The 20440-nt window shown below is 46.6% G+C and overlaps 1 protein-coding gene across 2 annotated transcripts in view; it reads left to right on the plus strand.

Annotated features, from left to right (window-relative positions):
• The window catches only part of Ube4b (ubiquitination factor E4B), a 108288-nt gene that overhangs the window by 8668 nt on the left and 79180 nt on the right, over positions 1-20440 (plus strand). For both annotated transcript variants that reach the window (XM_087906869.1, XM_087906870.1), the window contains exon 2: positions 20015-20201. In XM_087906869.1, the coding sequence (XP_087762995.1) occupies positions 20015-20201 (187 nt within the window). The remainder of the gene's footprint in view (positions 1-20014; positions 20202-20440) is intronic.

Here is a 20440-nt window from a genome sequence, read left to right on the forward strand (position 1 = left end):
GAGAGTCTGCAGCCGCCAGCGCCCACCTAGAAAGCCGCTATGGTGCTTGGGCCTTGACGCCAGCGTTGAACAGGGAGACGAGATTCCCCGGACTGATGACCAGCAAGTCAAGTGAATTGAGGAACACCAGGTTTAGTGGGAGACCCTGTCTCAAAAGCCAGGGCGATAGAAGCGACACCAGCAGCAGGCTTGTGGCCTCCGCGCGGGGTTTGCACCACACACAAGTTTACAGCACACACTGTGCTTTCATGTGGCACCGTCAGCGAGCATTACTCTGTCTGAAGTGGGATGGAAACAGCACTGGGGTCTGGGTTTGCCATTGGAGTCCTGTCAGCAACTCTTCATTGTAAGGCAACAACCAAGTGTGTTATCAGCGTTAGAAGGGCAGAGAGCGTTTCATGAAGCTGTGCTGCACTTGGTCCCTGAACATGTAGTTAGAGTTGCATTTTGTTTTGTTTTTGAGACAATATAGCCTTTTCACAATATAGCCTTAGCTGATCTGCAGCGCACTCTCTATATAGATCATGTTGGCTTTGAACTCACAGATGTCTGTCTGCTTTGGCCCCCGGAGTGCTGGGATTAAGGCGTGCACTACCTGCCACACCAGTCTCTAGGGCCTGCTTTTACACCAAGCATGCATCTGAAGGTCAGAGGTGCACCACACTGTTTAAAAGAGACCTCAAAGCAAAGCAACCATGCATGACCTTGTTTTTTGTCTCCTTTTCACACAGGGTCTCACTGTGTCCCATGTTGACTGTGCCCTCGGGCTATAGGCATAAAGCCCGCTTGTGCCTGTCTGTTGACGGGGCATTTTGTTTGTCATGGGCAGCCTTAGTTTTTTCTCTTACAGGTACAAAACGTCCTGGTGCAGCTGCCTGTCTGCAGCAGTGAGACTTTTGCTCTGGTCCTTTTCTTTCTTGAGATAAGGTCTCACCATGTAGCCCTGGTTTTCCTGGAATTTGCTGTATAGACCAAGCTGCTGGTCCTGCTTCAGGATTGCCCCTGTCTCAGCCTCCCCAGTGTTGGACTTAACGGTGTGCACTAGCATGTCCAGCTAACAGCTCATAGTTTATGAAAAACTGTATGTGTTTTTAGACGTTGGGGCTATTGCAGTCAACAAATAGGAACCTTCTGCCCACGGAAGGCTTGCACTGCGCCTTAGGGTTTCTGTTGTTACGTAGCACCATAACCAAAGCAGCTTGAGGAGGGGAGGAAGGGCCTGTTTCACTCACAGCTCTCAGGTCACACTGTCACTGAGAGAAGCCAGGGCAGGAACTGAAGGCAGGAACCTGGAGGCAGGAGCTGAAGCAGAGGCCATGGAGGAACAGCAGTTACTGGCTTGTTCCTTAGCCTTCTTCCATAGCCCAGGCCTAGGGGATGGTGCTGCTCACTGGACTGAGCCCTCCCACATCAATTGTCAGTCAAGACACAGCTTTACAGACATCAACACAGGCCAGTCTGGTCTGGGTAATCCTTCAATTGAGACTTTTCAAATGGTAAGCTCTGTTAAATTGACAATAAAAACTAACACACATTTGATATTATGTTATCAAAGAATCCTTTCTGTCTTCTGTGAAGAGGATAGATCAGTAGGGAAATGGTGACTTCAAAGAGGTTAGGAGGCTGTTGCAGAAGCCCCAGGGAGAGGCGGTGTGTGTTTGTGTGTGGGGTAGCCAGAGGTGGTGGTGGAGAACGTGAGTCAGACCATCAGCAGTTTGGAGAACAGGCAGACTTGGGTGATGGGCTGGCTGGCTGTGGGGTTGAGAGAGAAGTTGAGGATGCTGGAGGAGTCAGCATGTTACTCCGTCGATGGTGATTAGAGAGAGATACTGAAGCCAGGTGGCCGTTGATTTTTCTCCGACAGAAGTCTGCCAGGAGGCGAGAGCTGGTGTGGCCACTCTGCTCATCAGGGCCCAGCCACTGTCTTGGCCTTGTTTCCCTAACTAAGGCTTTGTCTCCTGGTGTGTGTCCACCTGCACTTCGTCAGAGAGAGGAGAGGAGAAGGGCAGGCACAGCCTGGAAGAAGCACACATCGCTTTGTTCACCTCTCTGGGCAGAGGCTGAGCCACCCACAGGGTTACTTGTTGGGAAGGCTGAGAAATAGTTTTCACTGGACAGCTGAAAGTTTTCATGTTAGGTACTTCTGTCTAGACCTTCTTCCCAGATCTAAAACTGCACCTTCCCGAGGGAGACAGCCCCACATTAGCTTTCAAGTCCAGGAACCTTAGATGGAAACACAAGCTCTCTCCTGCCGCTGCCACATATGCTGGAGTAGGGCTAGGATGTTGGAAGTGCCTTGCTGGGAGAGGAAAGAATGTAGCTTATGGGCGTACCCCTTCCTGGCCTTTGACCATTGTCACCTCCTTCTAGGGCCTTGTGTGAGGGCTTACTTTTGCATCGTTCGGTGTGGGTTTCTGCCCTCCCAACCAGCAGCCCCTTTGGTCCCTCCGTGGCTCCTCATTTTCCCCAGTTGTCCTAGTTGGGGTTTCTATTGTGTGATGAAACACCAGGACCAGAGCAACTTGGGGAGAAAAGGGGTTATCCTGTTTATACTTCCAAGTCACAGTTCATCACTGAGGGAAGTCAGGGCAGGAACTCAAGCAGGAAGGAACCTGGAGCAGGAGCTGGTGCCATGGAGGGTGCTGCTAACTGTTGCTCCTCATGACTTGCTCAGCCTCCCCTCCCTCCCTCCCTCCCTCCCTCCCTCCCTCCCTTCCTCTCTCATTCCTTCCTTCCTTTTTCTGGTTTTTCGAGACAGGGTTTCTCTGTGTAACAACCCTAGCTGTCCTGGAACTCATTCTGTAGAGCAGGCTGGCCTTGAACTCACAGAGATCCAAGTGCTCGGGGTTAAAGGCTTGCGCCACCAGCAGGTATCTTCAGCCTATCTTACAGAACCCAGGATCACCAGCCCAGGGTCCACCCCCACTCACAAAGGGCTGGGCCCTTCCTCATCAATCACTGATTAACAAAATTCTCTGCAGGTCTGCCTACACCCTGATCTTATGGAGGCATTTTCTCAACTGGGGTTCCCTCCTTTCTGATGCCTCTGTTATGTGCCATAACATTAGCAAGTATACTTCTTAATGTTTTCTTGGGCCAGTACTGAAGCTGGCCTGGACACTCTTCCTGAAATAGGACAGTTTCTCCAGCTTCCGCCCCCGAATGCTGACAAATTGGCTTTCTCCGTCTGAGGAAACCTAAACCGTAGGCCTGGGCACTCCTTAGCAGCTCCATCAGATCCATGCTTATAACTTGCTTTTATCCCTGGACGCTGATGCCACATTCCCTACAGTGGCCTGAGGCCAGGAAATACTCAGATCTGAATTGTTCAGCAGCTGCCCTACAGCTGTAGGCTATGTTGGCGTTTGAGCTGTTTCCTAAGATGTCATAGATTTAAACATTTTGCTTTACTTATTTTATGTGTTGGGCAGGGGCATAGCATAGGGTCATGGCGTATGTGTGGAGGTCAGAGACCCCTTGCTAGTGTTGACTCTCTCCTGTCACCTTCAGGGTCCCAGGGATCAAACTCAGGTTGATAGGCTTGTGAGTAAGTGCTCTGCCTGTGGAGCAGTCTCAGTTACCCGGATGTCCTAAGTTTTACCAGATGACTTACTGATGCCTAAGGAGGGTCATCTGCTCTCCATTCTGCAGCATCCATGACCGTGCTGACCTCTGAGTCAGGGTCATTAATAGCTGTCAGTAAGAAGCAACTTCCACTTTTCAAAATCCAGATGGTAGTTATGATGGTGATTTAGCAGATTTAGCAGGATAATAATGGCCTAAGCTGGCCTTGAACTCACAGAGATCCGCCTCCTGAGTACTGGGATTAAAGGTGTGTGCCACCACGGCCCAGTGCATTCACATTTTTAAATGCCTCTGGAGAGGTCAAAATTAGGTGTCTTTATCACTCTCCACTCTATTTTTTGAGATGGTCTTTCTGAACCTGGAGCTCACTCATTGGCTTGGCTGCCTGACCAGTGAGCTCCAGGGATCTGCCTGTCTCTGCTCCTACCCTACACACTGGGCCCAAAAATGTGCTCCTTGAAAGCCCAGTGCTGGGGCCCTGAACTTGGCAGGTATTTTACCAACTGAACCATCTTCCCAGCTTGTTTTTACAAATTTAACGTGTGTGTGTGTGTGTGTGTGTGTGTGTGTGTCTGTCTGTCTGTGTATTCCGCAGCACTAGTATGGAAATCGGAGGACAGCTTCTGTGGAGTGGTTCCCTTTTTTACCTTTATGTGGATTCCGGACCGTGAACTCAGGTTGTCAGACCTACATGGTAGTTGCTTAGGGAAAAATGTAGATAGAGTTGACTGTGGGACTTAGCAGTGTGGTTGTCACGAGACCTTGATAGGACCAGTTGTCCTGCTGCCTAAGTTAGAAGAGAATGGGGAAAGTGAGCTTGGAAGTGAGGTGTAGACCCTGGGAAACCCCTGAACGTAGTGGTGGAAGCCATAGGTTTAAATGAGAAGAAAAGTTTGGAGGATAGGTTCTTTTAAATTTTATTTTTCCCTATTCTGATCACTACTTTTATCTTCTTTTTACAAAGTTAAAATGGGTGGAGGATGGTGGAGGCTGGAGAGATGTCTCATTGGTTAAGAGCACTGCATCCAGAGGGCAGGAATTTAATTTCCAGCACCACATCACACACTCACGACCATCTGTAATTCTAGTTCCAGGGGATCTGACGCCATCTTCTGACCTCTGCAGGTACTGCCATCATATGGTACACAAACATACATGAAGGTAAAAACATTTATACACATAAAATTAGAAAGAAAATTAAGCTTGGGTTAATTTATTTATTTATCAGGTATTTGTATACATTTGTATGTTTGTCTAGTCTGATGCTTTGGGCCTGAGTCCCATATGTAAATTGTGAATCAGTCTAGAGAACACTGGATCATATTGTATTTTTTCTTTTGGCTTTTTAAAGCAGTGCTTTCATTATTCTGTAGCCTTGGTTTGTCCAGAACTCTCTATGTAGACCAGCCTGGCTTTGAACTTGTGGCTTTTATTGCAAGTATGAGCTTAGAAGAGTCAGCTCTGGTGGTTCGTTCCAGCTCTTAGGAGGTGAGGCTTCATCCTGGTGCTATACAGTATATGTGTGTGTGTATATACACACACACATATACACATCTACTTATATACAATAAATATATAATATACATACACATACACACATATACTTATATACAATAAATATATAATACACATACACACATGTACATATAATATATAATACACACACATACACACACATATATGTAGTTCCAGCTCCTCCTGGGTCACATCGCGACTTCTAGCCCCTCCATTCTGGGCTGTATAGTGAGTTCCCTCAGTCTTGGGCTGTATAGTGAGTTCTTGTTCATCCTGGGCTGTATAGTGAATTCCACCCCGTCCTGGGCTGTATAGTGAAGTCTTGTCCATCCTGGGCTGTATAGTGAAGTCTTGTCCATCCTGGGCAGTATAGTGAGTTCCACCCTGTCCTGGACTGTGTAGTGAATTCTTGTCCATCCTGGGTTGTATAGTGAGTTCCACCCTGTCCTGGGCTGTATAGTGAGTTCCTGCCCTGTCCTGGACTGTATAGTGAGTTCTCGCCCCTCCATTCTGGGCTGTATAGTGAGTTCCTGCCCCTCCATCCTGGGCCGTGTAGTGAGTCCTGGGCTGCCTGCGACCTTGTCTCAAAAGAACAACAGCTTAAAAAAGAAACTGCTGACAAACATGCAAATGATGAAAGATCTGATTGTTATTATCCAATTTAACGTTAACAAATACGTGTAGGGTGCCTTCTCAGGGGCATGCTGAGGTCGGGGATGAGAGAGGCCTGGTCCTCCAGTGAGGCAGCACTCCTGTCTGGGCACAGGAGCAAACAGCTGGAGTTGATGTGCTAAGTAGATGGGAATAGCGTGCTGTGGACGTGTGACCATCTGAGGTGGGGGCAGGAGAATGTGGGCTTGCAGAATAGGCCAAGGAGGATAGAGACTTCACCATGTCCTCTGGGCAAACTGTTCATTGTTCTGGAATTGTTTCTAGGAGTAGACCTAGGGTGTTGCTTTTGTTTCTGAGGCAGGGTGTTTTTGTTTCTGAAGCAGGGTGTTGTTTATGTAACTTCTGTTATGTGTACGTCTGTTCTCACTCGTAGCCCAGGCTGCCCTCAGGTGGGTGCCTCTGATTGCACGTGTGTACCATCGTGCCTGACTCGGAAAGGTTTTAGTGTGATTATGAGGCACAGGCGAGCATTTAACCCCCAACTCACTGTCCCATACTGCCAAGCAGCAAGGGCAGCCTCAGCTGTGGGGAGGACTTGGGAGGAAAAGGAAAAGGCATCTCAGTTCACTGTTAGTTTCCTGTCCCAATACTGGTCACTCTGCCTTGAATGGCCTATTCACTGATATAGCTCCCGTTGGAACATAGACTCCCAGCTCATGCTCATTTTTAGCCCCTTTGTCTAAGTTTTAGCATGGGGCTGGGCACAGAGTGGCCCAGGACAAATGTTTGTTTGAGTACATGGGTGGACAGAACATGATAGTGTGTCTCTTTGTGACCCCAGTTCTTGCCTTGTGTTAGTGGCTTTTGTTTTGGGTTTATTGCTACATTGAGGCGCGTTAGGTAAGTCGAGGGGATGCTTGGAAGAAACCCTTTCATCAGAGTCGTGATTCTGAATCAGATACACCTGTGTTTCCTTAGGACTGGCTGTTTGGGTGAGCCTCTCTCCGTGTGTGGGTGACGGGAGCACTGGCTCCTGGTGTTGTTCTTCCGCTCGCTGGGTCTGTAGTGTGGCACTGTCTTTCCTGAAGGTTGACTTGTAAACATTTGATAATATTGTTGGTGCTCACCCAACTTCTAACAAACCTTTGATATGAAGTAAAGCCATCGGCAATACTGGTCATGATGTAGTAGGCTTTTAGCAAACTGATCCTGTTTATGTGCGGTTAGTTGTTCCGGCTGAGGATTAAAGCACAGCTTTGCTCGCATCGGGTAAGTTCTTTATTACTGTGCTATATCTCTAGCCTCCTCTCACCATTCTTACAGTTTACAAAGTGTCACGATGTAGCTAGACTGACTAAGATGTGTGTGCCTCGCACAAAGGCCCAGTGTCGCACACCTCATTTCCCCTATTTGTTTGTTTCTTTATTTAATGTGCACTGGTGTTTTGCTTGTGTAAGGATGTCAGGTCCCTGGGAACTGTAGTTACAGACAGTTGTGAGCTGCCATGTGAGTGCTGGGAACTGAACCCGGGTCCTGGAAGAATACTCAGTGCTCTTAACTGCTGAGTTATCTCTTCAGCCCCTGTTTCTCCAATCTTAGTAAAACTTTTGCATTTTATCATGTACAGTACTATTTTGAGCCTGTCTTTAATTTTTTTTTTTTTTTGAGACAGGGTTTCTCTGTGTAACCACCTTGGCTGTCCTGAAACTCAAAGAGATCCACCTGCCTCTGCATTGTAAATGCTGGGATTACAGGTGTATGCCATCACTGCCCAACAAAATTTATTTTTTATCTGGATGTTTTGCCTTCATATATGTATGCATACTGCTTGGGTACCTGGTGCCCTTGGAGACCAGAGGAGAGCGTCAGATCCCCTGGAACTGGAGTTAGAGACAGTTGTGAGCTGCCACGTGGGTTCTTGAATCCTGGTCTTCTGAAAGAGCAGCAAGTGATCTTAACTGCTCAACCGTCTCTATCCTTTGATAGTATAAAGTCTTGTTTTCATGAAATATGAATTATACATGAGGCCATAACTTACATAAAATATCTTTAAAAAATATAATCCTGCTCGGCGGTGATGGCGCACACCTTTAATCCAAGCACTTGGGAGGCAGAGGCAGGGGGATCTCTGTGAGTTTGAGGCCAGCCTGGTCTACAAAGCAAGTTCCAGGAGAACCAGAACTACACAGAGAAATACTGTCCCAAAAACCAAAACCAAATAAGAAAAAAAAAAGGTGTGTGTGTGTGTGTGTGTAAAATCCTGGGCCAGATAGCTTTGCAATAAAGAGTACTGATTGCTCTTTCAGAACACTCAGATTTGATTTCCTAGAATCCACATGATGGCTCACAACTGTCTGCAACTCCATTTCCAAGGACTCTGACCCCCTCTTCTGACCTCTGATGGAAGCAGGCACACAGGTGGTATACAGACATGCAAGCAGACAAAATACCCATACAATCTCTACATAAATACATACATACACATACATATATTTATCTTATAGTATTAGTGGGGGTTTTTGTTTTGTTTTGTTTTTTGCTTTTAAGATGGGAACTTACTATAAATCTTAGACTATCCTTGACTTTGGGATCCTCCATCCTCAGGCTCCCAAGTATTGTAGTATAATTTTTATCTGTAAATACATATTAGACGGGCACATCAGGTATTTAGGTCTGTTGTCTGGGGTTTCTGTTTTGTCCAGTTCCACGCAATCGTTAAGTCCCAAAGAAATCACACAGTGGTCTAAATTAGTTATAAACTGATTGGCCCATTAGCTCAGGCTTCTTATTAACTCTTATAACTTATACTAGCCCATTATTTTAGTATATGTTAGCTACAGGACTCCCTACCTTATTCGGTGGGGGAGTCACATCTTGCTTCTTCTCTGGTTGGGTCAGGACTGCGGAGGAATGGGCTTCTTCTTCCCAGAATTCTCCTGTTCTCATTGACCTGCCTCTATTTCCTGTCTGGTTGTCCCCCTCCCCCATACTTCCTGCCTGGCTACTGGCCAATCAGTGTTACTTAAGATATAATTGACAGGATATAGACTAATGTCCCACAGCATAGGTCAGTCACAAATGGTGTGCAGATTGCAGTTTTTCTTCTCCCTGAGACAGGGTTTCTTCCTGTAGCCCTGACTATCTTGTAAATCACAAGACTGGACTGGCCTTGAACTCAGAGATCCTCCTGGCTTTCTCTGCCTCCCAAGGGCTTGGATTAAAGGCGTGCACTACCACTGCCCAGCTCAGACTACAAATTTTCAGAGATAATAAAATATATTTACAGAGAAAAATTTAATATATGGATGTCCTAATGTGGAAAATTAATTTTGGGAAGGAAATAAAAATTACTAGAAAGTGAAAAAAAATTAGTAGCCTTTATTATTTATAGTCACTTGGCCCCACCCCATTTTTTAGACATTATCTCACTCTGTAGCCAAGGCTGGCCTGGAAGTCACAGCAGTCTGGCCTGTCACTCAAGTAGCGGAATTGCTGCCTTGAACCACATCAGCCCTTCTCTAGAATTCTTTTTGTGCAATTTAACAATAAAATTCCCATATTTATAATATTGGGAACATATGGGGGGTTTCAGAAAAAAGTAGCAGTTAAAATTTCTGAGTGAAATGAGAGAAACAAAGTTGTTAAAAATTAAAAAGAATAATTTTCTTTGCTGCATATAGATTCTCCTAAGAGGGGCTTGTTTGGTCCATTTTCTGACCAAACTCAGGGAAGTCATGCTGGGCGAGTACTCTACCACCCAGCCAGAGTCCTCCCACCTCCAGGAAGAATGTACTTGGGTGTAAACAAAGATCATTCCTTGAGACAGTCAGAGAGTGTAAATACAAAGTGTCAGCACACATCTTTAACCCCAGCACTTTGGAGACAAAGGCAGGTGGACCTCTGAGTTCAGAATCAGCCTAGTCTACAGAACCAGTGCCAGGACAGAGGGCTACATAGTGAGACTCTGTCCTCAGACCCTCCTTCCAGGAGCATGTTAACACTAAACCTGTCCTGAGTAAGAAGCGTATAGCCTGTTTGAACTCATTTGCGATGGAGGTAGCATCTTGGCATTTCTGGGCTAGGATAGTAATGTTGTGTGCTAGCGTTTGTCTAGCCTTAGTTAGCATTATTATTCTGTATTAGTTTTGACCTTGTGATGTAGACTAGCCGTCCTTGCTGAAATGTTTCATCACAAGAAGAGCCACCTTTTGTTTGTCTGAGACCTGCTTTTACTATGTAGCCCAGGCTGTCCTAAATGCCTAGAGTTCTTCATTTTCCTTCCTCAGGCTTTTGATTGATTATAATTTTGATAATCAATTAAAAAACATAACTATTTCTAATTAACTGGTTTGATTTTAATTTTACGCTTATTATTTGTGTGTTTGTTTATGTGTTGGTGCACATGGCCAACAGTGTATGTGGGGTTGGTAGTGGGGGTACAGGGGACCATTCTTTGGAATCAGTTCTCCCCTTCCTCTGTGTAGGTCTCATGGGTTGAACCCGGCTCATCAGTCTCACGCACAGGCATCTTTACCCCTGAGCATTCTTGCCAGCCTGTAGCAGGATTTTCAAAAATTCTTTTTTACTTAATTTTTCAAGACAAGGTCTTGCTGTGTGGTGCAGGCTTTGGGAGTCGAGAGATATACCTGCAGCTACAGGTGTGTGCTCCCCTTCCCAGCTAAAATATTTTTAACTTTTTTCCTTTTTTTCTTTCACACCATGTCCAGTTAAACAATTACTTTTGTGTATGTGTATGGTTGGTGTGTGTGTGTGACAGAGAGAAGGGGGGGAGGGAGAGGGAGAGAATCCTTTCCCCAGTACTCTTAAAAAGGCTTTTGGTGCCGTTTGACACCTGGGGTTTACCAGTTACTCGAGTCGGTTTTGTGGACCAGTGTTAGAAGCAGCTACTGCTTGGTCTCGACTCATCATCTCTAAGTGAGATTAGAGAAGGATTGTCTGTCCTTATGTGTTTGGTGTTTAAGGGTGTCAGGTTCCCTGGAACTGGAGCTACAGACAGTTGTGAGCTGCTGTATGATTGCTGGAAATTGAACTCGGGTTCTCTGGAAGAGCAGTCAGTGCTCTTAACCATTGATCCATCTCTCCAGCCCAAGAATCTTTTTTTTTTTTTTTTAAGCTGAGTGTATTGGCACATTCTGTTTTTGTTTTTGTTTTTGGAGACAGGGTTTCTCTGTTGCTTTAGAGCCTGCCCTGGAACTCTGCTCTGTAGACCATACTGGCCTTGAACTCATAGAAATCTGCCTGCCTTTGCCTCCCCAGTGCTGGGATTAAAGACCACTGCCTGGCCCTTATTGACACATTCTTGTAATTCCTCTTGGAGAAGCTGAGGCTGGAAAACCACTGAAAGTTCAAGGCCAGCCTGGGCTACACAGTGAGACCTTGTTTCAAAAAAGCAAAACAAGCTGGGTGGTGATGGCGCCTTTAATACCAGCACTTGGGAGGCAGAGACAGGTGAATATATGTGAGTTTTGAGGCCACCCTGGTCTACAAGAGCTAGTTCCTGGACAGGCTCCAAAGCTACAGAGAAACCCTGTCGCAAAAAACCAAACCAAAGGGCTGGAGAGATGGCTCAGCGGTTAAGAGGTTAAGAGCACTGACTGCTCTTCCGGAGGTCCTGAGTTCAATTCCCAGCAACCACATGGTGGCTCACAACCATCTTTAATGAGACCTGGTGTCCCCTTCTGGCCTGCAGGCATGCATACAGACAGAACACAATATACATAATAAATAAATATTAAAAAAAATCCAAACCAAACAAAACAAAAAAAATCAAAAGAAAAAGAAAAAAACAACCCAAACTGAGGGTGTAACTTTAGTGGGAGACGTCTTACCCAGGTTCAACCTCAGCACCAAACAAAACCCCCCAGGGAAGCCAAAGATGGTGGCCAAGCCTTAATCCCATCACTACTGAGGCAGAGGCAGGCGGGAAGTCTCTGAATTAATAGGGTGCCTGGGCTACTAACAGTGCTGGGCAGCCAGGACGACATAGTGAGGGTCTGTCTCAGAAAATAAAAACCAACCAACCAACCAAAAAACCCAAACCAACCAAATGAGCTAACCAGGAGCAGTGCAGTTAAGCAGTTTCTTTTGGGGGCTGTCCCCTGCCATCTGATGTCTCCAAGTGGGGTCTCTGGATGCTCCCGGTCTCTCCTGCAAACTCTTAGTCAGCTAATGAAGGTGATGTGCCCTATGGCAGCTTTGTTGCACACTCATATTATTGTCCTGGAGCAGAACCTAAACCAGAGGAAAGCAGTATCTGAGCCTCAAAGAGATTAAAGAACAGAAGGATGGGAGACGGCTCTGGGCTGAAATGTATCGGTGTGATTTGTCTCTGAGAAGACTGTTTCGCGGGTCTCTGGGGGACAGTGTTCATTTGGTCAGCAAATGTTTGCCAAGTGCTCTCTGGATGAGACATTGTCAGGGCTGCTGAGGCTGGAGCAGTGAGCAAAATAAACCAAACCCTGCTCTCTCCGAGTCAACAGATGCTAATCGAGATGGAACTGTACAGCACCATATTCTGATGCTTACTGTGCAGGGCAAATGCTTCCTGAGAGGCGATCTTGGTAGATGTGGCTGCAACCGACCGAGGTTGTGGCTAGACCCAGCTAGAGGGTCACTGGCTTTGAGGCTGACTGAAGGTGAAGCAGTATTTGCTCAGCCACGGCCTGTGGTTATTGCTTTATTTTCAGGTCAAGAGGTGAAGTACTTCTTCCCTCCTCTCCCCTTTCTTCCTCCTCCCCCACCTGCTCAACATAGCATCTCATTGTCTAGGTCAGACTGTCCTGGAACTTAGGATGCTGCTGCCTCAGCCTCCAGAGTGCTCGGATTACAGGAGTGTGTCACCACACCGAACTCAAGGGCTTTTTGAAAAGTTTGTAGAGCTCAGTGACTGTCACCCTCCTAATGCTGTGACCCTTTAATACAGTTCCTCATGTTGTGGTGACCCCCAATCATCAAATTATTTTCATTGCTACTGTTATGAATCATAATGTAAATATCTGACATGCAGGATATCTGATATGTGACCTCTGTGAAAGGTTGGTTTGACCCCCAAAGAAGTCATGACCCCCAGGTTGAGACTGCTGGTCTAGAGCCTGTGAGACTGATCATTGGGTGAAGGGTCTTCCCATCAGGTTTATAATGGGAGTTTGATCCTTGGGCCTCACGTGGTGGAAGATGAGACCCTTGTGCCATGGTGTGTGTGCAACCCCTCCCTCAAATCAAATGTTGATGAATATCTTGGAAAATCCCCCACCTTTTGAGTCTTTTGGGGGACAGGGTCCCATGTAACCCATACTGCTCCTGAACAACCTGTGTATCTATTGATGACCTTGAACTACTGATCTCCCACCTCCCAGATGTTGAGATTTGGGATTCCAAGAATGAACACTGTACTAAGTGTAAGCCTTTATTGTTATATATTTCTTTGTGCTGTGCTGTGCTGAGGATGAAGTGTTTTTTGTTTTTGTTTTGTTTTGTTTTTTTTTTGTTGTTGTTTTTTTTTTTTGAGACTGGGTTTCTTTGTGTAGACCTGGCTGTCCTGGTACTCGCTCTGTAGTCCAGGCTGACTTTGAACTCATAGAGATCCACTTGCCTCTGCCTCCGAAGTGCTGGGATTAAAGGCTGTACCACTACTGCCGAACCTTTATAGGTTTATTTTGTTTTATGTGCATAAGGATATTTTTAACTTAAATTTTGTTTCATGTACATGGGTATTTTGCCTGCTTGTATGTCTGTGTACCACTTGGCATGCCTGGAGCCTGCTGAGGCCCGAAGAGGGTGTCAGTGCCTGTGGACCTTGATTTGCAGGCTCTAAACTCTTGTCAGCCATTCAGGTTTTCTGCAGTCTGTCCTAGTTCAGCTGACTTTATATCTCTTTATTTTAGAAAATAATTCAAATAAGATATTTAAAAATTGTAAGGAAGGGGCTGGAGAGATGGCTCAGTGGTTAAGAGCACTGACTGCTCTTCCAGAAGACCCGGGTTCAATTCCCAGCACCCACATGGCAGCTCACAACTGTCTGAAGATCCAGTTGCAGGGGATCTGACACCTTCACACCAATGCACATAAAATAAAGTTAAATAAACCATAAAAAAATTATAAGGAAGCTGGATGGTGGTGATACACACCTTTAATTCCAGCACTGGGGAGGCAAAGGCAGGCGGATCTCTGAGTCTGAGGCCAGCCTGATCTACAGAGTGAGTTCCAGGATGGCCAGTGCAAGAATCCCTGTCTTGAAAAATCCATAACCAAAACAAACCGAAGCAAAATTCAAAAGCCCTGTAAAGAATAGCATTAAAAGTAACTCTGTGGAGATACGCAAGTTTTGAGCTGTGTCCTTTGGGTCATACAGTGGCTCAGTGGGTGAAGGCGTCATGTGGATGCTGGCGGTCGAGCGTGCGTCCTCTGCTTAAGCAACAGATGCTCTTAACCGCTGAGACGTCTCCAGCTCGCTTGATTTTTTTCTTTTTAATGGCTTTAATCTTTTTTAGAAATCACGCCTTCCTTAGTCCCAGTTTTAAACATGCTCCCTTCTGGGCAAAATACAAGATTTTCAGATCTTTCTACTTCGTTTTTTAAAGTCCCCAGTTCTCATTGGAGGAGCAGCTAGCAATAGTCATGTCCCAGCCGGGGTGCCGGGCTGCCCGGAAGCCCCTCCGCCATATTAAGTAGTTCTCCTTCTCCCTTCATTTAGAGTTTTAATACAGTTTCCCTATGTATCTCAGGCTGAGCACAGAAATGATCTGCCTCAGGCTCCAAGAGATGGGACTGCAGGCATGCTCCACAGCCTCTGGCTGACCTGAGTTTCTTGCAGATACTTCATACCGTAGTTTAATTAAAACTCCTCCAACACCCTTCCTTCCCGTGTATGTGCGCACGTGTGTGTGTTGAAGCCTGTAGAAGCAGAAGGTTGAGATAATTCAGTTATTTTTGTTTATGGCTCTGTATTATTATTATTATTATTATTTTTATTTTTATTTTGAGCCAGTTTCACATTGAACCTGGAGCTTGCCATTTTGGTTGGCCAGAGAAACTCTGGAAACCACTTCCACTATCCAGCTTCCCACTTCTGGGATAGAGATACAAGCCTCTATGATCTTTTGGGCTCCAACAGTTATCCCCCACGTTCCCATGACCTGGCACTGCAGGTACATGCCTCCTGCCTGACTGCCTTGCTTGCCTGAAGAAATCTCTTGTATTCTCAGTTTACAGAATTTTTTCTTCATGTAGATAGCCAAGCCTGAAATCTACACTTTCCAGTACTTCTTCATACCTCACTTCCAAAGAATGACCAAGTTCTATTGTTGTGCTCATTAAAAAATATCTCTGAACTTGTCCTTTCTCTTCTATGTTCTTCATAGTAGCCGAGTGTCATCTGTCCCAGTTACTCCCCTGCGTGTACACTTCATTCAGTCTTTTCCTTGCCTTCCTGAGCAAGTCCAGACCTCAGGGTGGTGAGCGATTTTATCTCAGCCTGCCTGCCCTGACTTGTGGCTCAGCTCATCTGGACACACTTGCCTTTGCTGTGGGAAGCAGTGTGGGTTCCTGTAAATCCACCTGCCTCTCAGTGCATCTCCGTCCTTCACCCTGACTGCTTTCTCTCTCTTTGATAAAGAAACCCAAGTCAGATGTGAGCATAGCTCAGGCTCTTGACCCTGGGAGGGATTAAAATGACATTAATCCTCAGTGTAAGAGAACCCAGTAGTGAAGGTGAGATGCTGCTGTGTGTCCGCACACTGCCGCGTGTCTCCCGGGAATGGAGACCACTGTAAGACAGAGCACAGCCTCCTGGACTTAACACGCCATGGGATTTCATTCAGGGATTCATGAGTCCTCTTCTGAGACTTGAAATGGAAAGATGCCTGAGTCACAGCATCAGAAAGAAAGCTGAGTCGTGCTCTGACTTTCTTCATCTTGTCATAGCCGCTGTGGCGCTCTGATGTCTTCCCACCCTGCTTCCGGTCACCCTGGCTCACTCTGCTCCACGTCCATCACACACTTTTAGTTTATGTATATGTAGTATGAATTCTAGTTGGTCTTAATAGTAAAAATCCAGTGTCAGATATAGGGTTAATGCTGAAGATCAGAGAAGCAGAGAGGCCAGCCGTAGAGAGTTCTTTAACTCTACCAATGCTCAGATTGAAGGGGCGGTCCTGTCCTTAGACTGCATCTCTAGACTTCATCTGTCCACCAAACCCCAAACTGCTATGAGCTCCTGTCTCCTCCCGTCTTATATTCCTCTCTCTGCCCAGCCATATTGCTCCTGTCTCCACCTCCCTAGTGCTGGGATTAAAGGCACGAAATCCCAAGTGCTGGAATCGCCATTGTGTGAGCTCTGTTTCTCTTTTAGACAGATTAAATCTTGTGTAGCCCAGGATGGCCCTGAACTAACAGATCTTTCTGCTTCCCAAGAGGGACTAAAGGTGTTTGCCAGCACTGCCTGGTTTCTAGTGGCTTAGCTCTGCCTTCTGATCTTCAGGCAAACTTTATTTGTTAAAACATAAGCAAAATATCACTACATATATATGTGTGTTTTTTGGAATACATGTATTTGCACCATGTGCATACCTGCAGTATCAGAAGAAGACCTCCTGTCCCTTGGAACTGGAGTTTTGGATGGTTGTGAGTCACCATGTGGGTGCTGGGAATTGAATCTGGGTCCTCTGAAAGAGCAATAAGTGCTCTTAACCACTGAACCATCTCTCTAGCCCCATCAACTCTCAACTTTTTATTCTGAAAGACTTCATATCTACAGTTAGGTTGAATAAATTGGAATTATCAGCTGTTAATTTTTTTTACCTTTCAGTTTATAAATTTGTGTTACCCCCCCCCCCCCCACACTGTGCTGAAGTGTTTGCGGGTTTGGTGTGCCATAGAGACGCGGGACATGGGTAGTGGTGGTTGAAGGCCTCATGGAGAAGGTGACACAAGAGACAGAACCAGAAGGGTGCCGAGCAGTCCCGTGGATCGGAGCATGCTAGGGGAGAATGGGCAGCTGGCAGGAAGTGTTCCTGGCACTAGGTGTGTTGAAGGAACAAGACTAGTTCTCTGTGTGCGCAAACTCCCTTCCTTGGGGGCTGGGACTGCATTCCCCGTACACTGATGGCATGTTGTGGCAGTTCTAGGAATTACTTCTGGATTGGGTAGAGTTCACCATGACTTCTTTCCTTTGCCTGAATAGTTAATAGTGTTTTCCAGTGGGAGTTGCCTTGGCACCCTGGGTCTTAGTGGGAAGGCAGGATAGAGCATAGCAATGTCCAAATGTTTCCAAGCTTTAGCGATGCAGTGGGAAGTAATGATGGTTTTCATTTTTGTCATAGAAACAGTGAAAGAAGAAATGAAAAACCCAAAAACTTGCCACCTTGCCACTTACATGTTATATGAGATTTGCACTGATAGTTTCTGTCACATGGTAAATGTGCATCCTCTTAAATGTAAAGAAATTAGTGCATGTCTGTAGCAACTTGCCTTTCAGTTCAGCTTCTTAAAATCTATAGTAAACGTGAAAAGCATAGATATACACTCCATTTAAAATATACCCCATTTTAAACCCCAGTCACTGAGTGCAGTTAGAGGAAGAAATCACTGGTAGAGCATAGCCCTCCATAGCCCTCCATAGCCCTCCATAGCCCTCCATAGCCCTCCATAGCCCTCCATAGCCCTCCATAGCCCTCCATAGCCCTCCATAGCCCTCCATAGTCCCCCATAGCCCTCCATAGCCCTCCATAGTCCCCCATAGCCCTCCATAGTCCTCCATAGCCCTCCATAGCCCTCCATAGCCCTCCATAGCTCTCCATAGCCCTCCATAGCCCTCCATAGCCCTCCATAGCCCTCCATAGTTCCCCATAGCCCTCCATAGCCCTCCATAGCCCTCCATAGTCCCCCATAGTCCCGTATAGCCCTCCATAGCCCTCCATAGTCCTCCATAGTCCTCCATAGCCCTCCATAGCCCTCCATAGCCCTCCATAGCCCTCCATAGCCCTCCATAGCCCTCCATAGCCCTCCATAGTCCTCCATAGTCCTCCACAGTCCCCCACAGTCCTCATAGTCCCCCATAGTCCTCCATAGTCCCCCATCACTGCAAGCAAGCAAACAAAGCAAAAGGAAAATTGGGACTGGGAGGTTTTTCAGTGGATAAAGCCCTTGCTTGCTTTGTAAGCTTGAGGCCAGAGTCCAGTCTCCAGCATCTAGATAAAGCCTGGCGGTTGTGGTGGCTCTCGTGCAGCTTGGGAGGAGGAGACAGGGGTGAACTGGGGTGCTGGAGATCTGAATGCTTGGTCAAGCAAGAACTTTCTCAATTATGCTGTCTCTCTAGCTCAGTGGTTCTCAGGGTTGCAACCTCCTTGAGAGTAGTGCAACCCTTCCACAGGGTGGCATATCAGAGATTTACATTATAATTCATAGCAGGCACAAAATTACAGCGATGAAGTAGCAACGAAAATAGTTTGATGGTTGGGGGTCATCACAATGTGAGGAACTGACTTAAAGGGCCGCAGTGTTAGGAAGGCTGGGAACCACTGTTCGAACTTCTCCTAATCTTGTTTTCAAATCCAGTTAACTAAACCTAAGCTAGTTACTATGTGAGACGCTCAGGTTTAGGGTGAAGGGAGTGACTGGTATGTCTGCAGCACAGGCAGCAGGAGGAACTGCTCCGTTGTAGTCAGAGGACTCAGGACATTTCCTTGGTCTGAGAGTGGCATACATCCTAGGTTCAAGTGAGTTTGTCCCTGTTACCATTTGCTGTAGTCGAGGCTTTTGTCTTCCGTATTCTTGGTAGGAGTGTGTCCAGGGTCTGGCTTCTTTCTGTGATGCCCGCTCACATCCAGCAGTTGTACTGGTGCATAGCCCGGGTGAGGGGTGGTGGTGGTGGGGTGTTGGGGGGGCCGTTTGTGAACCTCTCGCCTAGTTGTCAGTCAGTCACCAAAATGGGAAGCATGGCTGTGATCTGCTCTGTGTATTCTCAGTCCTTGGTAACTGGAGCGGTCGGGGAAGAATGGCAGACTATATTTTCTTTTTGATCATATGGAGAACAGCAAGAAAAGCAGCCTAAGTATTTTGCTCTTGAAGCATATAATAAAATTTGTGTCTTTTTGCTTTGTTTTTTTTAAATATTTATTTATTTATACAATATTCTGTCTGTGTGCATGCCAGAAGAGGGCACCAGACCCCATTACAGATGGTAGTGAGCCACCATGTGGTTGCTGGGAATTGAACTCAGGACCTTTGGAAGAGCAGGCAATGCTCTTAACCTCTGAGCCATCTCTCCAGCCTAAAATTTGTGTCTTAACTTTTGTTTCTTTCTCCTTTTGGATGAAATTGACTTTTATTTTAATTCTTTTAGATTTATTTTTATTTTATGCATGAGTGTCTTCTATCTTTTTGTTTTTTTGTTCTTTGAGGCAGAGTTTCTCTGTAGCTTTGGAACCTGTCCTGGAACTCGCTCTGTAGACCAGGCTGTGAGGCTCAGTGAGGAACCCACATAAAGCCAGACGCAGTAGTGTGTGCTTTTATTCCCAGTGCTTGTGAGGGGTACAGGAAAGAAACTGCCTGGATGACCACTCTATTAGGGGAAGATTTTTTTTGTGGGTAAGAGAGAAAATAGCCAGGGATCTGGAGGAGTGCCGAGCAGAGAGAAGAAAGCAGCCTGGACGTGGGCAAGGCTGGGGAAGGGGGGTGGCGGGGTGGGTGGCGGGGGTGGGAGTGGGGGACAGCAACAGACCTGGCATAGCCAGAGTAGCAAGATAGGGCAAGAGTGTGGGGCTGACAAATGATACAGATTACATGAGGCCAAGTAGCTGGATGGGAGGAACTCCTTTTGGGGATAGAAAACCTGTCTCATCAGTTCCTCAGGAGCGCTGACTTTTATCTAACCACCAGAAATCCTGTGGGTCAGTTTGAGCTTATTTCTAGACATACAGGGGTGCGAAGTAGGGGGTGAAGGGTTGCGGTGGCTGAGACTTGACAGATACCCTGGAGGAAGGGAGGGCAGCTAGCATGCCCAGTGCAGTGGGGAACAACAAGACCCAGGTTTTACTAGGAGAAGGTGAGGACTGTGACTTGGGATTGTCCTCTGACTTCTCAAGTTCAGACTCACCTGCACAGCAAACACAAACCAAAACCAAAACCCAGAGTACTAGCTTTGCCTTGTTACTTTTCTCAGTATATTGGTTTCGAGGATGGTTGGGCTGCTAAGCCTGGGAATGGTTGTGATGGTCTTTAGTACGTGGATGTCCTTGTGTTTGTGCTTTGGTTACAGAATGTCCTTTCTCTTTCCCTTTTGCAGATTCGCCGGAGGCGCCTGGCCCGACTTGCTGGTGGACAGACCTCCCAACCGAGCACCCCGCTGACGTCTCCCCAGAGGGAGAACCCTCCGGGACCTCCAATACCTGCATCAGCCCCAGGCCCCTCCCAGAGTCTTGGTCTCAATGTCCACAACATGACCCCAGCTACCTCCCCCATAGGTGCAGCAGGTGAGCCTCAGCCTCCGACCTGGAAGCAGTTGTACCTCTGATGTCATCATCCCGATGTTACCACTCAAATTAAAGCAGTCAGTAGCCTAAAGGTCACTGCTGCGTATTTCACTGTTTCAGTTCATTTTGATAGTGACCGGTGAAGACTTGCAAGCCCCCCCCCCCCCCCCCCCCCCCGGCTCCACCAGCAGGCTCAGGTCTGGCCTTTGAAGCTGGCCAAGACTGATTTGACTCTGCTG

This window comes from Myodes glareolus, chromosome 6 (genome assembly GCF_982192425.1).
Source record: "Myodes glareolus chromosome 6, mMyoGla1.1, whole genome shotgun sequence".
In the NCBI taxonomy this organism is placed as follows: domain Eukaryota; kingdom Metazoa; phylum Chordata; class Mammalia; order Rodentia; family Cricetidae; genus Myodes; species Myodes glareolus.